Genomic DNA, 23629 nt, shown 5'->3' on the forward strand with positions numbered 1-23629 from the left:
CAGCTCCCTTACACTTTTTGACCATTTTCAAGCACAGTGATATCTGAAGCCAAATTTTCCAAACCAGGATCCTTTACCGAGGGAATGTTACATTTGAGCTCGCACATGGAAAATAAAAGGTGTAGGGATCTGTCTGAAAAATGGTGTTTTGCCTAAACCACATTTTCTAATACATCCTCCTCCACTTCAGAAAGTTTGGTATGAGCCAAGTAGAGGTGGGTACTCTTACCTATCGCACCTGCATAATCTGCACTTTACCTTCAAAGAGCAGGTGACCACTGATCTGTGGCCTTTTAATCACATTTCCAGATACGCATGTAAATAATTATACACCTTTCACCACGTAGATATTGTGACAATAACTGCAGAAGATCTCCCTGATTTACAAAGAATATAAAATATAAATAACATTTTATTTACTAAGCAAGTTTTTGTAGAAAAATTCACTAAAATAACTAGCCAGTGCTACTATTTTAGGTTAATGTTTGACTACAAATTCTTCAATCCCAAAAATGATATGCATATTTCAAGCTAATGCTCTTTCCTTTGATTCTGATCATGGTTGATATTTTTATAAAAGTCCCACTTCAAAACATCCCATGATGAGTAAATGTGGGATTTTAGAGTTCATGGGGGGATTTTGATAAGTTTGTTTCGTTTCTTGTTGCAAAGAAAAGATTTAAAAAGAGGGCCTTAAATCCTAAAAAGGACAACCCAATAAATTTTTTTTTAAAATTTCATGATTGTTAACCTAATCTCCTGAACGTGTCTCATAACCTCTTGTGGTGGGTTCACCCTGGCTGGATGCCAGGTGCCCACCAAAGCTGCTCTATCATTCACCTTCTCAGCTGGACAGGGCAGAGAAAGTATAGTGAAAGACTCATGGGTCAAGATAAGGACAGCGAGAGATCACTCACCAGTTACCGTCATGGGCAAAACAGACTCGACTTGGGGGAAAATTGTCTCTGCCGTTGTCTCTGCCGCTCCTTCCTCCTCAGGGGGAGGGCTCCTCACACTCTTCCCCTGCTCCAGCGTGGGGTCCCTCCCACAGGAGACAGTCCTCCGGGGACTTCTCCAGTGTGGGTCCTTCTCATGGGCTACAGCCCTCCATGAACTGCTCTAGTGTGGGCCCCTTCCACAGGAACAGACTTCTCCAGTGAGGGTCCCCCACTGGGTCACAGACAGCAAACCTGCTCCAGCGTGGGCTTCCCACAGGGTCACAGCCTCCTTCGGGCATCCACCTGCTCCAGCGTTGGGTCCTCCACAGGCTGCAGGTGGATATCTGCTCCACTGTTAACCTCCGTGGGCTGCAGGGGGACCGCCTGCCTCACCATGGTCTTCAGCATGGGCTGCAGGGGAATCTCTGCTCCAGAGCCTGGACCATGTCCTCCTCCCCCTCCTTCTTCACTGACCTTGGTGTCTGAAGGGTTGTTCCTCTCATATTCTCACTCCTCTCTCCAGCTGTGGTTGCACAGGGTTTTTTTTCCTCTTCTTAAATACATTATCCCAGAAGCGCTGCCACCATCGCTGATGGGCTCAGCCTTGACCAGTGGCGGGTCTGTCTTGGAGCCGGCTGGCATTGGACATCTGTCGGACATCAGGGAAGCTTCTAGATGGTTCTTACAGAAGTTACCCCTGTAGCCCCCTCCCCATTACCAAAACCTTGCCATGCAAACCTAGTACACCTCCGAATGGTGAGGTTTGTCATAGGATTAGAAATTACTGCAAGCAAGAACAGGAGATTGAGCAGTGTTGCAGCTCGAAAGAGAAGAATTACTGCAAATGTAAATGTTTTATGGAAACAGAATTCATTTTGCACTTGGGAGATTTGACAGCCAAGTGTGTCATGGAGGATAATGGGGTTTTTCACATCTTGCGTGCTATATGAAATCTTATCATGCTTTGCCCATATGAGTGCATAAGTTTTCCTTCATGTCTTATTGCTATTTCAGTTAGCTGGTACAAGAGAAAAATATCTAATTTGACAAAGCTGTCTCTTTAAAGACCCTACAGATCTGTAACCTGCCACTTCTGTGGGAGTTTGAGTCATCAGCCTGCTTGCTGTATAAATATAATGATAAAATTGCCAGTGAACCATGGCAAAGAAGTTCATGTTTCTGCTTAGAGTTGCAAATTATCTGCACAATGGAAACCCCAAGGCAGCTGTGACTGGGGCACCAGAACTGGCAACACGTGGGTCACAGGTACACAGGTCTGCCCATCACAGATCAGGTACAAGCTGCAAACCTTACACTCTTCAACATCTATTTTAAAGGTGAATGCCCTTGAAGAATCAACTATTACCATGGAAGTCATGAATTTCAGTAAGCATGTAGCCAGGTGCTCACTTACATATTGTGAAAAATATCATTCATCATTATTGCTGAAGTGAAACAAAAAATCCTCCATATTTCAATACATTAGTTCTACGGTTTTTCATTGACATTACATCACTTAAAGTCAAATCCAGCTCCTATTAAAATTACATTAGTCTTTCTTTGTAACTAGAATGATAATTATGTACTTATTTACTCAAATAATACAATAATAGGATATAATTTCCTTAAACGTATAAAACTATCTATATTATATATTAGTTGTCAATTAGCAGTAACCTTTTGTATTTAATGCCTGCCTTACAACCATGCTTTTACTTACCAGCTTCAATGTAAAAATATATCTATACAATATCAGCTAAAGACTGCTTTGAGGATTTAAACTGCTTTGGGGCTTAGCTGCTATAAATAGTAGTTGCTACTAAAAGGCCAAAGGGGTCATTTTTATAAAGAAACTTTTTATACAAGAAATGTAGTTTTGAAAATTTGGTACACATATACAATGGCAACATTTCTGAGGTTTTCTGGTTCTGAGGTTGCAACACAAGTGAAAAAACAGGTAGCAAAGATAATTGACTGGAAGGATGATACGTGTTTTGAATGTATTAACAGCTAAACATCTTGCTCTATGTGTAAATAGAAAAGCATCAGATAATGTAAATCTGATTCATCTGTTCCAGGAAACTAGTTTCAATGTTCTTAATTTAAGAGAAAGAAAACTATAATCAAAAGAAGAGAGAGATATAATAAATTTATTTTTTTAGCTGCAAAATACAACCGAAACCAACAATAAACTGCATTTCAACCATTGCCAATTATTTTTCAATAAATTAGAACTAGCTTGTAAAAAGTCTTCAGGACCCAGTTATTTCCCAAAGGGTCTGAGACCCCAACTTTCCCAAAGGATTAGACTACTTGGCAGTAATTTTCAACATAGAAAGGACAGCTTTCAATGACCTACAATTTGTTCAGCCTTTCCTTCCTCCTCAAGAAAGGTGTATTGACTTGTGCCCCTGAAGGCCGTGTCAAATCATGCAGAACCCAACAGATTACTTCCTAGCCAATAACTGACAGAAATGTTCCTGCCGTTGTTATTCTGCTCTGTGAGATGTCAAAGTACAGCCACCTCTAAAAGATTAAAGGGAGAACTCATGAGCAACTCATTAAGAAAGGGGGAACCACTCAGTCATTTCTGCTTTAAAGTTATCCTTCAACTCAGGCAGCATAATTTCATTTGCAAGCTGTAATTAAAGCTATAATTGGGTTTTGACTAGATCGTGGACTTATGGGGTGGGTTTAGATTGCTTCTTTAAAAACAGTGGTGGTAATACAAAGCGTGGATAATTTTTGACTGTGAAAAACAGTGACAATAGGTAAGTCACCAACTATTGGAAATATTTCTTTGACTGGGCTGGAATTTTACGTAACCTGCAACCTCACATGTACAAGAAAAAGTGGCTGGAAGCATTTATGTACTCTGGATTGGTGCCTAACATTCTCTCTGGATTAAGATGGTAACACACACAAGAAACAATGTAGGCTTTGTCTTCACTGCTTTAAAACTTAATGTTTGTCTGTGTGTGGCTTTTTACCTTAAGGTAAGAAATATTTCTCACCCATACAGAGGGAAAAATAGGGGAAGGGAAAGAAAACATTTGTTTTACAGGAGAGTGGCACATGACAACCTTAACCCAAGTTTGGAGAGTAAGGTTGATCTTGGTGAGTTTACCTCAAAGTGAAAGTAAAAGGGATGTATCATCACTGCATTTTTCTTAATATAGCTTCTTTACAGCCTCAAAATGCAACTTATTTCTTTTTCTTAAAAAATCATAAATGCCTGTCATCTCAAACAATGGTTGTGTTCAGGCTAAGTTCAACTTACCTCAGAAGCCCTTCCCACCGCCCTTAGACCCAGGATGCATCATTCAGACAGAAATTAATGAACATCCCTGAAAGACTAACACCTGCTAGTAGGATCTTGGCATTCTCTCAGGATGTTTTTTTTAATTATGTCCTCATCTAAATATTTAAAAATATTTTAGTCTAGTATTTTCTTTTGATCGGTTCCAGATCAAGCAAAGAGCAAGACAGGACTATTTTCTCAAAGGATCTCCACGAATCACCATTTAAACTAGAACAAAAATGAGAGAAATTTCCCTCACATACAAGTAATGAGTTTTCTCATATAAACACAAAACAGCAAAGGAATTTCTAAGGCTTTCCTTCACAGCACACCCTGTCAAGCTCAGATGCAAGTTTAGCACACAACTTGTGCACAGCTGTTTTGTTCAAACCGGGGTCAGCAGTCCCTTGGCCGTAGGGTAGACCCGAAGTAATGTGAATTGTTACTCCCAAGATACTAGCAGTGTTGTATGCTACAGTCAACCGCAGCAGCCACAACGAGATGCTCGTTCCATCCCCCGGACATTCACCCCGCTGCGAAACTCTGACAGTGAGGCTGCTGCTCCACGTCTCCCCGCAGTTTGCCACTTGGGTTTTCTCCTGTGTCACCCTCTTCCGTGTTAGATGCAGAGGAGGGTAACCAGTAGAAAAGCCCAGTGGCAGCAAAGCTCTTCCTCAGGCCAGGCTCATGCTACGGATGTCTACTGGCAGAGCCACAGGCATGATCTCCGACCAATACACCTGCGCTGGCAAAAGCTCATACGCAGGTGCAGTTAAAGCAGCAAACCTGCACTTTCAGTGAGGCTAGTTTTAGTCTTTATTCCTGGGTGCCCAGAAATAAACTGCACTGGCTCATATAGCACATTGCCAGCTACATCCACGCTCAGAAGCTCTAGCAACTTCCTTCTATAGAGCAAACCTGTACTGAAGAGTCCCCCCCCTTCCCATACGACACCATACAGACGCCCTCCCTCCTCCTCCTCTCTAACTTACAGAATATGCAGGCAGCAGCAATGACTTTCATGTAACTGATGGAACGCTTTCCTCATGCTGACTTCACTATTTCAGGAGCTCTGTTTTAGTGCAGCAAACATCTGACCTCCTTTTTAGGGAAATCAGCCTTAGAGATTTTGCAAAAAAACCTGCTATCAGATAAATCTACTTGCGACCTTGAGGTTTCTTTTCTTTTTGCCACTAGTACCCGCCATCACATTACGAGCTCTTGCTGCAATCACTGCTTTGGCTGTTATAAAATAGAAATGGGTCAGGAGATAAAAACATTTAGTATTTAAAAAAAAAACAACCCAACACCTGTTACAGTTTACCTGCAGATTCAGTGACCTGGCAAGTCACGTCACTCGACAGTGCAGTCGAACTGGTGAGCTCCCCTGCAGCAGTGGTGCTTACTCCAGTGTTAAGAAATTATTATTAGAAATTGTTACCACTAAGAAATGAAAATTTTCCTTGTTCTTCAACTGCAACTTTGAAATACAGGGAAAGATTTATGGCAAAGCTTCTAAGCCAGTGTAAATTACTGGAATTCCTGTAAAAGCAAAAGAATTAATACTGGCTGACGATCTGCCCCTATAGTTACGCCACCTGCATGTCGGGCCGTAAGATAGAGCTCTGTCTGTGTTTTCTGAGATTTGCCACAGTTAAACAGATTAAAGATTTTTCAGGTTAAAACTTGGCTATTGCTAATGAAGTTTTAGTTTTCCTCCCTGTGCCTTTTCCTTGGTGATAATCAGGAGGATATATTTGGGATTCACTTAAGAACACAACCCTGCCGTTTACTAGGAGGTTTCTGCAGGGTCTGGCTCCAGCCTTGCTGACTAGCAGGGAGCAGACCTCAGAGAGGGGAGGGGAGTTCTGCTTTCTGTAGGGCTTCTCACTCATCACCAGGATGCTGCTGTTGTGTCATGATTAAAAAATGTTGGCTTTGCTTTTGTTGGTCAATACTGTAAAATGATTCTTGGCATTTCTGCTGTGTATTTGCGGAGAAATCTTTCAGTCTTGGACTGTGCTTTTAACTGAGAAAAATGCCTTCCTTCTAAAGAGCTTAGTTAAGATTATATTTGTTTAAAGTATTGGTTTGTTCAAGGAAATCTCAAAAAAGGATTAGACGTGAGTATTGAGTTTATCAAACAGGCCTGCGTCTGGATTAGATTATAATTGTCCTCCATTCAGTTACTCAAATATTTTCCTGATCACTCATCGAGAATCTTACGTTTCCCCTTCTTCTTGTGGTTTCCTTTTCCCTCCATGTGGCTGGAACTAATTTTTCTTCTGATAAAAGCTTGTGGCTGTCATTTAGTTTTCCTACACTAACTGAACAGCACACAGACACTGAGATGTTGTCAGCTTAGTAGCTATGAAATAAATCCATCCGTAACACCTAAACACATGCATGGAGATGGGTATACATAAGCATCAGAGCACAATGTTGTAATTAATGTCACTTAATACCTGGATCTGGATAACTGGAACACAGCAACTGGAACAGTAACTGACGGTGGTTACTGTTCAAACATCGTCATTGACATCTTGTTTACACCAGGGCTGCTGGAGTCCTGCGAGTGAGGTAGGGCAGGGCAGGAGTCCTGCTTCTGAGCTCAGGCTGAGGCGTATAACCCGCAAGGGCCGCCCAGCCACTGGGAAACGCTCGTAACGCTGAATGGCCACTGCAAAGGAGACTGGTTTTCATCACGCGCACGCAGGCTCTGGTGTGGGAGCAAAGAAAGGAGCGGGACAGAAATTCAGGGGGATGCGACTAATAACCGACATCTCTGTAGATCCAGGAAAGGACATAGACCTAAGGACCCCCATATCTGACTTCTAGGAGTCTTTGGCTCTAAAAGTTAATATTCTATTTGTCTTGGGAACAAAATGAGTCTAGGTGGAATTACCCAAGTACCCAAGAAAAATTCTGGGATTGTGATCCTCAAGCAGTTGGGTAGAGCCGGCTAGTTCATTCTTCAAGCCTCAAACTGTTTAGTTTGTCCAGGGTTTGTTTTTTTATTTTAGGAGAGCGGCAATATTGGATGAGAATCAGTGTAGGTTAGGGCTGATTAGAGCCTCGCTGTCAAATTATGTCTCAGAGAGGACTGGGTAGCTGCCCCCTGGCTAACTTATGGCTCTCCAGGTTTAGGTAGAAGCGGGTGCCAAGATGCAAAGGTCTGCCACAACAGCAGCAGTATCATTGTTCTTTGTTGATGAGCCAGGATTGCTGGACCTAGTGATACTTACATCAGAAGAAGTTGGATCAAGCTTTGGTGTACAATCCACATGATACTTCGAAATCCAGGGCAAGTGCGATTTCTTTTAAGTTGCAAAGTTTTCACTGAACTTAATTTAAATGAACTTACATCAGTCTTCATCTATGACATTTTCTGGATCTCCATTTTTCCATAAATTTTGCATTCCCCCAATAAAAAAATCTTCATTTCTCTTTCTCTGTATACTTGCCCTTCATCCTCACCGTGTGTTTATTCATAGCCACCAAGATTCCAACTACGCCTCTCCACATCAGTCCAGAGCTTTCTCATAAACATATCACACAAATAAAGCAATAACATAAAATGTGGCATATTCCAGGCAAAGCAGATGCAGGAAATTAAATCATTGATGAAAAAAACCTAGAAACAGAGGAAGGTTTTTACTATGGTTGTGATACATAAATTCTGCTTAATGGGTGAAGAATAGTATCTGCTTCATGCAGCTTTCAGAGAAGCCTTGGCCAACATTTTTACATATGGATACCTTCTGATCATCTTCCAAAGTCAGCTTGCTCAGACAAAAACAATATTTTAATGGATAGATCGGGGTTTGAGTAGTAAAAAAGTCATTGTTCTCTTTTGGAGTCTTGTGCATTGTATGTAGAATGGGTTTGGTGTTTAAGCTGATTGTGTAAAGCTAATTTATCAACATATCAAACAAATATCAACAAAATTACAGTTTTGGTCCAACTGGGTTTTTTTTATTCAGCATAAGGAGCTCTGCAGCAAGTCTGCCCCTTTTGTGCTGCTCTTTGGTTTAGCTACTCTTGGGACGCTCCAGACTGCTGGACTAAAAAGCTAGTGAAAGCTTTTATATAAAAGTAACTGTGTGGCATTTAATTTTTATAGCTTGTGCAGATATTCAGAAATATGTGCTTTCTTTTTTAGTCTTATTTTTTATTTTGGAAACCTTTGTTTTAAACAGAGCTGTCATAAATAGACTCAGCAGCCAGTAAATCCATTGGGCCCTGCGCAGACTAGAAAAACATCTGCCTGTTCTGCTGTGCTGAGAACGGGCTCCAGAGATTCCCGACTCAGACAGAATGAGGAAATGTACTTCTCTGACAAGCTGAAGTAACCCACTTCATAAAGTGTAATTCACTTCTAATCAAGTCTCCTCCCATTCCTGCTTTATTCCAGCCTCTGTCTGGTTTTTCAGCAGGATCTAAATACTAATTTGCTTGCTTTGGTTATGTTTAATATGGTTTTAAAGCTGAGGGCCTGGACGCTGTCCTGGAGCCTGCCTGTGAATTGCGTATGAGACAGACCTGCATTCCTGTTGTTTGTGACGAAACTGCTCAGATTGTGTTTTTCTGTTTCACAAAACATGCTGAGCACAAACAGCAGTGGCAGGATATCATCACCCCAAATTTACTCCAAATTAAAAAAAAAAAAATTCACTAATAACTTACTGTTCAGGTGAGTTGAGTAATAGCTTTTATGTTTTGCTTTTGTTCTAAACAGACAGCTTAGGAAGGAGCTAACCCTTTTTTGTTGGTTGAGGTTTTTTTCTTCATTTATTGGAAGGGTAATTGTTTCTTGAATGAAGTTTTATTTGTGTGTTTTTGTAATTTGGTTTCTTGAACGTTGAATACAAGGTGAGCATGGGAAGTATCAGTTTTCTGGCTGTGAGGGTGGGCAGGTCACTGCTGGCAGTAAAGACTTTTTAAAAACAAGTACAGAAAAGAAAGCTTTGACTGTTCAGAACTCTTTTAATGCATTCAGTGTTCTTTACAAACTGGAAGCGATGAGTACGCCAAGTTACAAGTGCAAATTTCTAAGAATGCTTGTTACAAAATGATGTTGTTAACACTGGACTGCAGGAAGGTCTAAGAACCTGTGCCTTTGGGGAATCTTACTGTAATAGCCGTGAAAAAAAAACAAACCCTGGACTTACTTGTTTTAAACATAGCCCTTTTATGAGTAGCTTGCTGAGATAGAAGAGAAAGGTGACAAACTGAAGAATGAACGTGAAAGTGTCCTAGTGGGAAAACTCCATCTAGGCTCAATGAAGATTTCTGTTTAATTTTTAAGCACTAGTTTAATAATTTTCCATGAGTAGCATTATTTCAGCAATCAAGGAACTGAATATCCTTTACTGCAGTTGAGTAAACTCTGAAAGTCAATCCCTCGGACAGCTGAAGATACCAAATAAATACGTAATCACACAAGCTGATTGAGTTCTAATGCTGGTGAACAAACAGCTCAAGGGCTCAAGAAGTACTGCTATTCACCACAGGCTTATTTTTTATGTGATATGGGCTGTGTTGCTAATCAGATGTGGTATGTTTCTGTCTTTCAGATTTACCACTGGATTATAGATTTACACGATTTTCCTCAAATAGCTCAGCAACTGCCGGGTACTACCCAAGCCCTCCAAGAGCACTGCTGCCAAACGAGGAGTCAGTGACTATGAAATAGGTTGCCGCTTTTTCCTTAAATAACCCTGTGGTCCTTACTTAAACTGCTATCAAATGCTAATTGGTGAAAATGTTGTGTGATGCTTCATAAAATAGAATGATGGATTAAAGCAGACTCCTGTGTAGACTTGTGTTTCACTTGTTGCTCTAGTCCAGCCGGAACAGGTGAGCAATGCATCCTTCTCTCTAAATCTTCTGACCATCACTACCTTTTGCAAAGTTGTGTTGGCTTTTTCCATGCACTGCCCGAAGGCGTCAAGAGAAATATACTAGTAATAACTCACTCCAAATTAGATTCTGCATTTTCAAGGACATTTTCAATACTATCCCTATTTAAGGTGATGCTGTTGCTACCATAAGACCCAGGAAAGTCATGACCCAAACCCTCAGCCATCTTTCATTAAGAGTTGTCTTGGACTGCCCGAGTTATCACTGCAGATCAATGTTTTGCAGGCTCTGAGGAATTTATTCTCTTGCTGTAACTGTTTTTGGAGATACAGAAAGACTGAGGCCCAAAGAGAAAGGTACATCACACCCAAAAAGAGATCGAATGGGATTTAGGCAGCTAAATGCAGACTGACAGTCCTGAAAGCCTCTGCCACATGCTTCATATTCCTGAAAGTGCCTAACCACTATTCAGCAGTAAGGGTCCCTCTGTGGCTTTTATTCCTTTAGTCTTCAATACCTCAAGAGTCAGAGCTCTTTTGCAGAAGGAGGGAAACCTGTGTACAGTTCCCTTCTCAGCTTGCATGGATTTAAACCTGCATTCCCCACCTCCCTGGGAAATCCTTCCAAGAGTAGGAAGGATATAGCACCCAGCTGTATAAAGCCATCTTTGCTAAGTACAGCCTCAGCCCAGAAGAGGAGCAAGACTGAAGACGTAAACTGAATATGTGATTTCTTATTGGCTCATTTAAACAAACACGCATCTTGTTCTCAGTCAGTTCAGTTCCAAAGACCCAATTCTCCAGCGCTTTGGGCAGGGAGCCTTCGGTAACTAATGCAGGGCAGTGGATATAAAAACATGTCAGAGGTAGTTGTTTAGTCAGAATTTTTGTCTAGGCACACTAGTGTGGCAGAATTTTGGATAAATTTCCCTCAAAGTTTAAATATTTTTTTTTTTTTGCTTTCAAGAAAAGCCCACAATAAGAATTTGTTTTCTGAAGCCTAGACAATTATCAGCATGGATTTAGCTTGTGTTAACATTTAATTTCTATCACCACAGCACACTCGATTTTTGCAGCTTCACCAGGTGAAACATTTTGTGTGAGAATCAGACGTGAACACCACTCCACCTCATCTCAGAGATATCAGTCTTTGTTTCCATACTTTTTTCCTACCTCTGTTTCATGTACATGGGGATGCTATTTTTACATTCTTTTGGCCCAGTATACTTAGGAGCAATATGCAACATTTCCAATTTAACATTAAGCACTGTTTTTTGAAAGGGAAACAAAAAATGAGGAAACAAAATCAGAAGAACGTTCCTTAAAACAAGGTGGGTGAGGAAGGAAAATGAAAGCACCATTCCCCTCCTCATGAACCCTAGGCTGAAAATATTTGACTTAAGAAAGTAACAATAAGTAATACTTGAGTTTATTTTGAAGTTTTTTAATTAGCATCAATGTCTTGGACAGGAAATCTGGCTCATGATAAGGGTATGATCTGTAGTAAGCAGAGAGTTACCCAGATTAAAAATCAGATCCCTGATTACAGCATCATTTGAAATTCTAACCTGAATCAAGTAATCCTCTGCAAATAATTTCTAACGAGGTGCTGGTCCAAACCAATATCGTGTACCCTCACACTTTTGTTGTTCTGAATTTGGAACTGATTTTTGTAGTTTGGAGATTTTTTTTTTTTTTTTTTTTTTTTTACGAAAATTCATTAAAATCGAAGAGAATTAGAGTGAACATCTAAGTCCTTGGTTCCTGACATCTCTATGGAGAAGCAGTATGGTTTTTTTAATTGAAAGGTGACAGATTCTAAGGACAGCCTGAACACAAAGCTCACCAGAACAAATACCTATACAGACTTGCTCAGCTGGGAGGTGATGGCACGCATCTCTGACAAAGGCTGACACCAGCCATTCGCACTTGCTGCCATAAGGACCACACAGTAGCAGGGGAAGAAGCGGATAACAGAAGGCTACTCTAAGCATGACTCCATGTACTCCAGGAAGACTTAGGAAAAATAATTGAAGCGTTTGCCCAAAAAACCGAGTTCCTTCGAAATCAGGAGTTAACAACTCTTACTAAAGAATCTTTTTATTCAAAACCCTCTGAAAATTATACAGATCTTATTAAAAAGTGGAGGTTGGCAATGGAGGAACTTTAGGAGGGCAGTCGGTGCTGTGGCAATGGGAGAGCTCTTGGAAATGGAGGTGGCGTGGGGACCAGGGAGAAGAAACGGCAGAATATTGGTAGAGAGCTGGCCATATTTAACATGGCACTGTAAAGACAACATCTTTGCTCCTTCCTTCTTTCTCTCTTTTGTAACCCCTAGAAATCTCTGAAATGTCTTGGATTCTATTGTGAGAGGCCATTGACAGAAAGATTGCTGAAGTGCCTGCAAAACTATCTTGAGTATCGGCAGGGAGATGTGAACTTGTAAATATTCATTAAAATCACTGTGTCTGGTTATATAGCCCTGAAAGCCACAGTTTTGCTTAAAACCAGAGATTAATACCAAGTCTCTTTTGGCATCTGTTTTGGTATAAAGCACATGTGTCTGAATTTTTAAATAAAGATAATTTATTTCTGAAAAAAAAATATATGTTCTCTGAATTTACTTTATAGCTAAGCAGCAAAAAGAAAAAAGGGAGACAAGGCCGTCATGAAGCAGTGCGAGGAGGGTTTCGTGCTACAGCCTCAAACAAAGCAAAACTTGACCCACTCAGAATAAGAGGTATAAACCGACCAAAAACCAGTATAAATTAATACCTTTAATACCTATAGGGAAGTCAGCTTTGAGGCAAAGCAGAGCTCACTGCAAGTGTTTCTTGAATAGGGCTTGTTCCTGGAAACTAAAGGCTTCTTAATCCCCAGTGAGTAAAAGTTAAATAAACAGATGCAGATAGCTTATCTGTGGTAGACGTGGGGCACTACTGCATACAGGCTTTTCTAAGGCTGGCGCTTTCCCAAGCTGCTGGGGCTCTCCAGCTCATCTGAGTCCCAGGTGTGCGATAGTGCAGCGGCACCGGAGTGATTCCTAAGGGAATTCACGGGAAAATTTGTCTGATGATAGGCACCAGGAACCAACACTCCCACAACTGGTTTAAGTCTGCGGAAGTAGCAACCAGCCATTGCCCAGCCTGGAATGACAGCCTACCGAGGAAAAAAGATCCATAAAATGGGGACATGGTAACACGAAAAGGGGGGTCCGTACACAGATGTGCGACGGGCAGATCTTTTGGGATCCAGAAGGGCTCCAAAGCTCCAGGCTGGAGCGGCCCTCCAGTGTCCTAGGTCTTGAGACACTGGGTAACCACTGATCTCACCCATCCCCTGCAATGACCTGTAGTGCTCCAAATGTTATCTGAGTTCAAATGCATAACCTCTAGCTCTGCCCACATTGCTTAGTGTGATGTTTTATAGCAGCAGTTGGCTATAACAGTTGAAAACAATGTGACCATTTCACTACGACAGGTGAAAACCACGCCTGCCGTGTCCTCCTACATCACATTTTTGCCAGCAGCTGTACAGGCTGTAGCTTTTTTTAACCATCTTTTTTGACAGATACTTTAGAAATTGAAGAAATGTAACAGACCTCAGTGGCAAGTTGGAGATTACTTATCAGTTGCTGTACTGTAAAATAGGATGCAGAAAATAATCTACCGTGCGCATTACACATACTGATCTTTGAAGGAAAATAAATATAAACTCTCACCCACCTCCAAGTCATTGGCTCTGGCACACTCTGCATCAGATCTGGCTACAACCAGGCTGCAAACCATGTAACCCTCAGTAAGGCTGGCTTATCGTGAGATTGCTGTAATGCAAAACTGTTCACTTGTGTTTTCCCGAGCAACAGTCATTCTCCTACAGAAACCTCAATTTTTTTCCTTCCAGTAGTCCTAATCCACCCCGAGAGAGGAGTGGGGCATGGCCAGCACCTATTGCCCTAGCAGAATAAAGGGTTTCCAACGTGGCCTTGGAGCGCTTCTCTTTCCTGTAGGTACATTGGCACATTTTCCAGCTACGTAGAGCAATATACAGTTTGTAATCACTCGTCTTACCATCAGTAGAGATGTGCTTTTACATTCCTCACAGTGGCCTTGTTTGAAAAGTGTTTGGCCATGACTTGTCCAATGACATACTAAATAAATATTGTAGCTTCACCTTTAAGTCTTTCCTCCTGGAGCCAAGCATGCATTAAATCATACCAAGGCAAATGACAGCAGAGTGTAAGAGTATATACATTAGCAGAGAGATGCCAACCGTGAGAAGGCAGTGTCTGAGCTTCCACGTCAACCTTCTTTTGCCACCACAGGGAACAAAAATGCATTGAGTGTGAAACACTCCTTTGTGTACAACCTCGATGTCTTACAGGAGAGAGAGTTGCTCAGAAAGTCAAGTTTAGAAATAAAGTCTCTTCTGTGCAAAAAGGTAAAAGACTCACACGCTACACCATACATCGAGGGATCTGAGAGGAATCTGTTGCTTCTGACTTCCCTGGCAAGGGGGCATGGCTTGGGGCAGCCTGCTGCTCCTCAGCGTCATGGAAGGAGCAAGACAAGTTTTCTGGTATATATAAGCGACTGACTTTAAAGACAAAATATGCCTCCTTCTGTACACATGCTTCGAGGCAGATGATAGTATTTCAGCTGAAACATAGCATAAGATGTAGGAGGGAAAGCATGCAGATAAACTACAGGAACCTTAGCTCTGCAGAGTGCCAGCTTTAATGGTGGCTACAGTGGTGAGCCGCAGACATCTATTGTTAACAACTGCCCAAGAACCAGCCCTTGCAGCAGGAGCTTAGCTGATCCAGAACTCCCTGGGGGAAAGGCTCAATCCCATTATAAATCCAGTTGCCTGTAATTTTGTTTTCTGCAATTCTGAATAAGTGGAACATCAAGCCTCCTTGGTGAGTCACAGGAGACAAAAAAAAATATTAAAAAGTAGAGGGTTTTTTCTGAATGCTTTTGATGCAAGAAACAAATCCTGCTTTTCCGTAAGCATTATAAATAGAAATGCTTAACATGAAAACAGAGCATGGATTAGGGCCAAAATAAGATGGAATCCAGGAAGTTAAACAGACTCTGAGATTTCCAGCTCAAAAAGCTTGCCAGCATCTGTACAAGGAAACTGGGGATTCCTACCTACAGGTCAATGGACTAGCACTGTGGCCAGCACGGCCAGTCATTTTCTTGAATATAGGACAAAGGTGTAAGGGAAATCTTGGTAGGAGGCGGGTGCCCACGGCGGTTCTCTGGCAAGCATGGCAAGAGCATAGAGCTTTTGCAGCTGACCAGATGTCACAGTTCACAGAAGGGCAAACATCTGAAGCACCACGTCTAACTTCTGCCCCCGCTGCAGCTAAAGTGATTTAATCAGAACTGTGCTAAAAATCCCTCATGCTTCCCACTCACGCTGCTGGAGCACGTACGTAGTTCCCTCACACATGGTCATAACAACTTTTAAATACTTGCACGGGGGTGAGAAACCATGGCAGCCACTTCAAAATGATGTTATGGCTTCCAGACCCTTTTGCAAATTAGAGGGTACAAGACACAAAATGGCAGCAGCACAAATGGAATAGCAGTCTGCACAGCACCCTCCGCAGCCCCGATGGCCCAGGCAAAGCAGAGTCTGACAGCCAGAAAGGTATTTCTATTTTCCATTCACTACTACATGTTGAGTACAAACAGTTAAACACTCAGTTTTATTTCCTTTTACAAGGCTGAGGAACTTAGGTTCCTTTTAGGAGTGAAGACAGTCATAAATTATCTTACACTGTATACAGGAGGAAAAAAAATAGATGTTCATGCTCAAAATTTATGAAAGTATTATTTTCAGGGTATATTTTAGGAAAACAAGTCTGTTAACTTTCAATAGACCTTGTTCTGTCACAACACTAAAGCAACCCTGGAAATTGTGGCTCCGAGTGCCTAACAAAGTTATATTTAAAAGATTAATTTTTAAAGCTTCCACCACCTTTGAGGAATAAAAGTAGAGGTGAATATAGCAACTCTGTTCTTGCCTTATCTCAAAATAATACCTGACAAGTGCAGTTTTCTTGCTACACCATCCCCCGCGACCTCAGCCCGTGCTGAATATTTAAATGGATACACCCAGGTGCTGAGCAGCCTGCAAATTATATTAATCCAGAGAAAGAAGATGCCATTTTTTTGCAAAAAGAAACACGCTGTTATGAAATTGAGAGATAAAAATTTCTTTATCTTATACTGACAGAAGGCCTCAAAAGTGTCTACTGGAGGGCTGCTGTTGAAGTAGCTGCAGCGGTGTCGGAGACAGGTAGCAGCAGTGAACTTCCACACCTGTTTTCTCCCTCGAAGCTGCCCAGAAAAAAGGGTGAGTGCCCATATATGTATACACATTAACAGGCAGCAGTTAAGGGCTGGGGTCCCATGACATGTGAACCTAGAGGCTAAGGGAATGAGGGAATTATCTGCATTTTATAGGAGGTGTGGGTTTTTAGGTCAATTAAATAAACTAAGCACCCTTAGGCAGCAAGCAGGGAAATCTCTAGATTAGTAGTAGACAGGCGATGGAAAATGGAGTATAGATGAAGCTCAAGGAGGATAAGTTTGAGGGTCAGCATGGGCTGACATTAATAGCTCAACAGGGCAATAGATGGCTAAAGCGTATCAGGGAACAGAGTTTACATGTATTGCAGTAAATAATAATTACCAAAATATATCTATTCTGTGGGGTTTTCCTCTTTCCTCTAACCTTTTTCCTGTTACTGCACAGGACTTGGAGATACCTAGTACATTACTGATACCAATCCATACACAGAAGTAGAAAACCAAAATATTGTAACCTGAAGACAATTACATGAATTTAAGAAAATAGGTTTAATAATCATCAATATGACCATTGTTAGATAGGTATTATTAATAGCAACTGTAAAAGTACTTGTATGTATGTATAGATATATGTGTGCACATTTAGAAATCATTGCTGTGCAAAGTGCGCTGCCAGTGACTCATGAATCGGGATGTATGTATGAGTGAACGACCACAAGGCAGTTACAGGGGCCCCTGAAATACTCAACAGCAGTGCCCCAGAAGCCCCAGAACAATACACACAATAACCAGCTATTGATGCGGACTAGTGCAACAGCCTCATGAAGCCCCTGAAACTAAGAGCAGAGGCGGAGCTGTCTTTAGGGAGTATGTATGACTACAAGGGCAATCAGCTGGTGAGCACTGTTGCTTCAGAATCAAGCATACAGAATTGATCACTACGGTATCCTCTAGTGCTGTGTAGGAAAGTATTATCTTTAGGTGGAATTAATTTTCAATGCTTGTGTTTGTGTTTGATCTACTATCCCACCTTTGAGCCTTCGCTGCAACTAGGATGCAGCAAATCAGAGTGAGGTGGTTACAAAGAGAAATAGGGAGTTGGCAACAAGTTCAAACACAGTGTCTAAGACATACCTTTTTCATTTACACATGTCCAGTGTAAGGAGGAAGAGAGAGACAAGAGAGTATGAAACATAAGAATAAGGGGTGGGGATAAGTAAGTAACCTGTAAATATTTTCATGAATTCCAGCAGTTGTTTAGTTGTCTGCTTGGCTTTGCATCAAGTGAGTCTGTAAAATAGTTGGATTCTAGCCTTATAAATGCTGTTCACTGAAAACAGTGTGTTACAAATGGAAAACATTATTGCAACATACCTGGCATCCAGAGAGGGAGATTGTGGCAATCAACTCTAAGGGAGCACTGACAAAGTCATCTTTAAAAGGTTTCTCTCCGTATGAGCATAAATGGTTTGTGCTCCCCAGGGGATATTGCTCAGTTTATACCGTTGCAGAAGTTTTGAAGGAAAGAAGGTGACGTGTTGAGAAAGGTCACACATTTGAGAACATAAAGTAACAACCAATTCAGCTGAACAAAAGGCCACGCACTGCTGGGTGCCCCTCACTCCAACCTGTTCTGGTCGTCATCTGAGAAAAGAAAGGATAAGTGCTAAAGAAGGAGCAGACCGTTGCTCCTTCCTTAGTTAGGCAATGTGACAGCTGCTAGAAGGAGATAAACCTAACCCCAGTTGATGTCTACAGTAATGTAAAAGCAGTAAAAATGATACTGTCCTACTGCTGTCATAACGGATTCCGCTGTTGAAGGGCACAGACCAGATGATACACGTGTTTTTTCATTCGATCCAGGTCTTTTTTGGTGTTTCACAGTAAGTACCTATGCACCTGCTTTATGGCTGCTGTCTTCCTGACGTGTCTATGGACCACGCATCTGTCTCCACGCACCACTGTTTCACCTCTCCTTGCCGAAGTTACTGATGCTGCAGCTTCCCATTCACTAAGAAGTCTGCAGGAATTTTTTTCTCATCCGACTTTCTGTGTGCTGGCCTCGGGCTAAACCAGGCTGAACCCATGGTGAGAGCAAGAAAGAGGGAAAGAAAGGAAATGTAAAGCAGAGAAAGATGTTCCATTTACATACAAAGAAGAGCTGTCTGGGAAACACATCTAGTGCTTTCCCCTTCCAGCTACCCTGCTATACTTTGGCCACCACAATGTAGAAGAGTAAAACGCTGCATCTGTGGGGAAGAGAGAAGCGATTCCAGTCTGTAGATACAGAAGCAGACAAAGGAAGGCAGAAGCATTTGTTGCACTAACACGTCCTTCCAGTCCACAAATGTACCTGGCACCTGACAGACCTGTAGGAAGCAACTGTCTAGATCTTCCTTTGAGAGAAATTGCTTTGCACCACACTAAATATGCCCCAGACAGAAAGGTATCCTAACGAGCTTAGACAAGATTTCCAACTGTTTCTGATTCTCAGGGCTGATTTCAGGCCACTCCTTTTCATTACCTAGTTTTGGAGCTGTGACTGTTTCTGCCCATCGCCTGCACATTGAGCCAGAGCCCCAAATCCCCAAGTAGTAAATGGTATGACTCATGCAACACACTTACAAACTTGAAGGACATAGTAGGAACAACAACAAAGTTAGGACATTGTCTGGTCCACACCCTGGCTGGAAAAGAGATAGCCAACATTCCCTCATATGAGGCTGGAGTTGGGATAAGTTTTGAAAATTAGAGCTGCCTTCCACTAATAGAGTCCAGGGGGAAGAGTTGGGCAGAGCAGCCCAGATCAAGGACGGCAGGGTGAGCATTACACCAGTACCCAGATTTGCAGTTCTGCAGTTCAGCTACAAGAAGAAACTGGCCTAACGCTCTTGTCCTAAAGATTTCAGCTCACAGCGTTAAGATCAGAAATCATCACAGCTGGACACAAAAGACACAGGGAACACAAGGGTTACGGTCATAAGAAAATCAATTGTTTTGGAGAATTATTGAAAAAATCTGGAGAATTTTCTATTTTTCTCTCTTTTCATTTGAAGAGTTTTGTCACTTTTTGATGAAAGTAGAAACGCCTCTTACATGGAAATCAGAGAACAAACAAATCACACAGAGAAGAGGATTTCAGTGATGGGGGGTATTTAAAAAAAAGAGACAACCACACACACAGAGGAAAAATAAAAGGAGAAAAAAAATGCTCTTGCGTAGGCTGAGCAGGAAGAAGGAAAAAATGGCCAAGGCTGTGTATGTGAAACAGACTAAATGCCATACGGCTTCCCTTTTTAAGCTAACGTCTTCAGTCACAAAAAAAAAGAGATGGAAACATCACCCCATTTTCACGACGAAGTGAGAACCAAAGGCTTTAAAATGCATGAAGTATCAGCACACACTTGATATCTCCTGCAGAAAGGATGAGCACTACCTCACTGGCTTCGTGCAGCCCTGCTGCCTTCCTTTCTCGCTGCCTTAGCACAGCAATGGGGGCTTGCTCCCTCTTCACGTCCTCATGACCCAGCTCGTCAATGCAGCAGGAAAATAAAGTGCATTTCCCTTCCCTGCAAGCCAGATAGCCACAGGGCCTTCTTGAAAGTTTTCACTTCTCAACCGTCTTTTACTGTAAGTGAGAAGAAAGGACAGATGTTATCAAGACCTCATAACCAAGAGTTGGCTGCTCACAGTGTGTCTGATGCAGAGGACATTTTCAAGACGTGCACTGTATACTTTGTTGTCTAAGGCAGTGAATTCTATGTGTGTGACCTAAAAAAATTGCCATTGTTGGAAAAGGGCAACATTTCCCACATACATTTGGCTCAGTCACACAGACACCAGAGATTTCATGTTCCTGGTAATGTTGCTGGCCATAAAGGCCAAGGAAAAATAAAGAACATGTGACATATGAGTAGAACAGTGCCTGACCTGAAGAGTTCTTAACAAATTTCCATGGAACATGGTCTGCACAACTGGCCGAGTCAATGGTCTTTAGCTCCAAAAGGTAAATTTAGCTTCTCTCCTAAATCCGTTCTGGAGCAATGCCACCTGAAAGGTCAGTTTGCTGTATGTTTCGGTGTCGCATGATGTAATTTAAGGAAATGACAGCTACAAAAATTATTAATCTCAGTGGGACCTTTCCAATAAAAAAGAAGAAAGGAACAAATAAACTAGGGTTCTGATACTTGACAGCAGAGAGGGAGTGAGAGATTTCAGGGTCAGAAACACCAAGAGAGTGGAAATTGTATGATGGTATGTTACTGAGGCAGTCATTTAAACTAACTTTATGGTTGGTGGCAGGAATAGGTATCTTGGCGACATGATTTGTCACATCCTAAAGAGGACATCTAAAACAAGTCAGATGGATTCTGCCCTAGAAGTATTTACTTTCTCTGCAGTTATAAAGAGAGTCTATGTGACTAGATCAGAGGTAGTTACCGATCGAGTACAGAACAAAAGTGCATGACATGTTCAGAGGTTAGACGGATCCCACCCACAGTTTCTGCTCCAGATTGACATTGTTTTATTGTTCAATTGTTTTCTTCTTGCTGTCATCAGCATCAAATTCACTGGCATGCAGCAAGGCTAGCAAACCACCGAGAGAAGCTCAACCTTAGCAAGGCAGGTTATATCCATCGCTAAAGAAGTGAAGGGCATAGGAAGATCAAAGAGGAGCCATAATCTTGCCTGTGCAAGTAGCATTTTGAACATAATCACACAAAACAGGACTGGAAAGGACCTTGACAGGTCGTTTGGTCCACCCCTTGCTCGAAGGCAAGATCCATCAGATTTCCTAGACCTGAACTGTCCTTGTCAAATATATGTCCAACTTGCACTTAAAAAGCTTCCAGGGACAGAGGTGCCATTCACTCCTGCTTTATTTACCCTTACAGATTTTTTCCCCCCTATTTAGCCTAAATTTCTCCTACTGCAACTTACATGCTGTTCTCAGAGGATGTGGATAAGAGATTATTATCTTCTTTTCAGCAGCTTTTACGTACCTGAAGGCTGTTATCACATCTTCCTCCAATCTCACCATTAGGCCAATTTTTTTCAGTCTTTCTATATACATGATGCTTACTAGACCTGGGGTCACACTCATTTCAAAACTATTAGTGGCAATGCTGAAATCAATGCAGAATGGGCATACCCTGCCTCTTTTAGATATCTCTCAAACATTCTATAAATTTTAATCTATTTATTTAGCCTGACAAGCACCCTGTGAGTTATAGGGAAGTAAAATGAGCCCCGTTTTACACAAGAGGACATATGGCAGAGAGGATTTGTGGCTCTCCACTCCGTGTATGTATCTCCACTGCAGTCTAACTGCACATCAGCACAAGATGCAAGCACATCAAAGCTCATCCTCTTGAGCAGAAACCCAAGTGCACAGGCTATAGGGGAGCCACAGCATGCTTTGCCCAGGTAGGTATTCAGACATGACAAGCCAGCACAGTGCAGTTTCTCTACAGCATAGATAGATACAACCACGGGCTAAGGTCAGGATTTCAAAAGCCAATCAGGCATTCAGAATTGTAAGGGCTAATTCCACTGAATTTAAGAGCCAGATACTTAATATTTTTAAACATGTAATGATGCAAGACATGCGACTCGTACTTAGTCACCTCCCTCCTCATCACTTTAGGCATCCTGATGATTTTAGAAATTGCAGTAAAGATGTCGTGTTAGTCAGCCACGCCTGGTCTGACTGGGGGAGTCTGTAGCTCTTGTCGTGCTCATTCGTGTCACAGCATCAGTATTTTACAACTCTACTGTCAATGCAGTATAGTGTAATACCATTCAAATAGGTGTCCAGAAACACATCCTCTAATGATTAATCTCGTGTTTGCATGACTGAAACTGAAGCACTCTTAGTGCTTTTAGGCATGTCATTACTGGTAAAAAAAGCAAGGCTTCATTCCAGGCTCTGGCATTGCTCTCAGAATTTGCAGCAACAGCTTGTGGATCCCTATTCGCTACACAGAGACTGTCAATAGATTTCGCTGGGAAATACAACAGAAGCGAAGGACTGAAGGGAAATGTATGGTTTCTAGTTTTGTGTAGTTTCCACAAGTTTATTAATCTTGATAAAACAGCAGGAAATCACACTCTAAACCACAAAGAGCCTGTTTAAAACCATCCTTAGAAAACCCAGCTTTTACATTTTAAAGCCAGGGAACTGGGCACTTAGAGCTCACTGATTGATTCCGTAGCATCAGTAAACACATTATTAAATGAAGAACAAGCTTTGTGAAATGTAAACTTCAGGTAGTTGGACACCATCCTGGTCATGTAACTACTGGGTATTTTGTAAGTATTGAGTTTTTTTCTTTTCAGCAGAGTAGTTTGAAGATGACGAAACATGCTCAGCTTTTGGAACCCAACAAACATTTGGATTCTTCACTTCATACTTTTTCGTGACTGGGAAAGCAGAGAACTGTTCCAAAGGATCATTTATTTTATCCTCTTTTATATTACTTTCCTAAGTATCTTCAATTAAGTGGCCGCAAAAAAACATGTCAGGGTGATCGGATTGAATGGTGTTTCACGGGTTTTTTTTTGGTTTGTTTTTTTTTTTTTTTTTTTTAACGTGGGAAGCATTTATGCAAGTACTCACACCACACTTGAAAGAACAGAACGCCAAATTGGCTTTTTGTTTCTTCGCTGGCTTGAGGCAACTTTGGGATGGGAGGTCCTATTCCTCTCACACAGCGTGGTAACAAGCACCAGAGATGGATCTTGCACACGGACGGGGCACCCCGGACGCTTTAACCTCCCCGGCCCCCTTCCCCGAGCCGAGGGACCGCTGCCGTACGTGCTAGGCGCAGAAATTCAGACTGCCGAGGCGCCGGTGCTCCCGCAGAGGGACGAGTCCTCCCGCTAAAAGGGGGAATTAGGGTATTTCCATGAGCGACGGGCCGGGGAGGACCGGGCGGGGTGGGGGGGGTGGGGGAATCCGTGTGTACGCCAGGAATAAATAGCAAATAAACAAGCCCACGCAGAAGTAACGGAGCGCCCCGGGCCGGGCCGGGCCGGGAGGCGGCAGAGGCACCCCCTGCGCCCTGCGGCGGGGCCGGGCGGGATCCCCGGCAGGCGGAGCGCTCCCGCCGCCGCCATGGTGTGGAGGGGGGCGGGGGGGAGGGGGAGGAGGAGGAGGAGGACCGGGGAGAGGTAAGGCAGGAGGGCGGGGAGGCGGGAGGT

The 23629-nt window shown here is 42.2% G+C and overlaps 1 protein-coding gene across 1 annotated transcript in view; it reads left to right on the forward strand.

Moving 5' to 3' along the window:
* NT5DC1 (5'-nucleotidase domain containing 1) overlaps positions 1-11800 on the forward strand; it is a 150927-nt gene extending 139127 nt beyond the window's left edge. Inside the window, exon 12 of the mRNA XM_075087481.1 lies at positions 9816-11800. Within this exon, the coding sequence (XP_074943582.1) occupies positions 9816-9934 (119 nt within the window). The 3' untranslated portion in view covers positions 9935-11800. The remainder of the gene's footprint in view (positions 1-9815) is intronic.
* Positions 11801-23629: the final 11829 nt, after the last annotated feature.

The sequence above is a fragment of the Phalacrocorax aristotelis genome, chromosome 3 (genome assembly GCF_949628215.1).
Source record: "Phalacrocorax aristotelis chromosome 3, bGulAri2.1, whole genome shotgun sequence".
Classification (NCBI taxonomy): domain Eukaryota; kingdom Metazoa; phylum Chordata; class Aves; order Suliformes; family Phalacrocoracidae; genus Phalacrocorax; species Phalacrocorax aristotelis.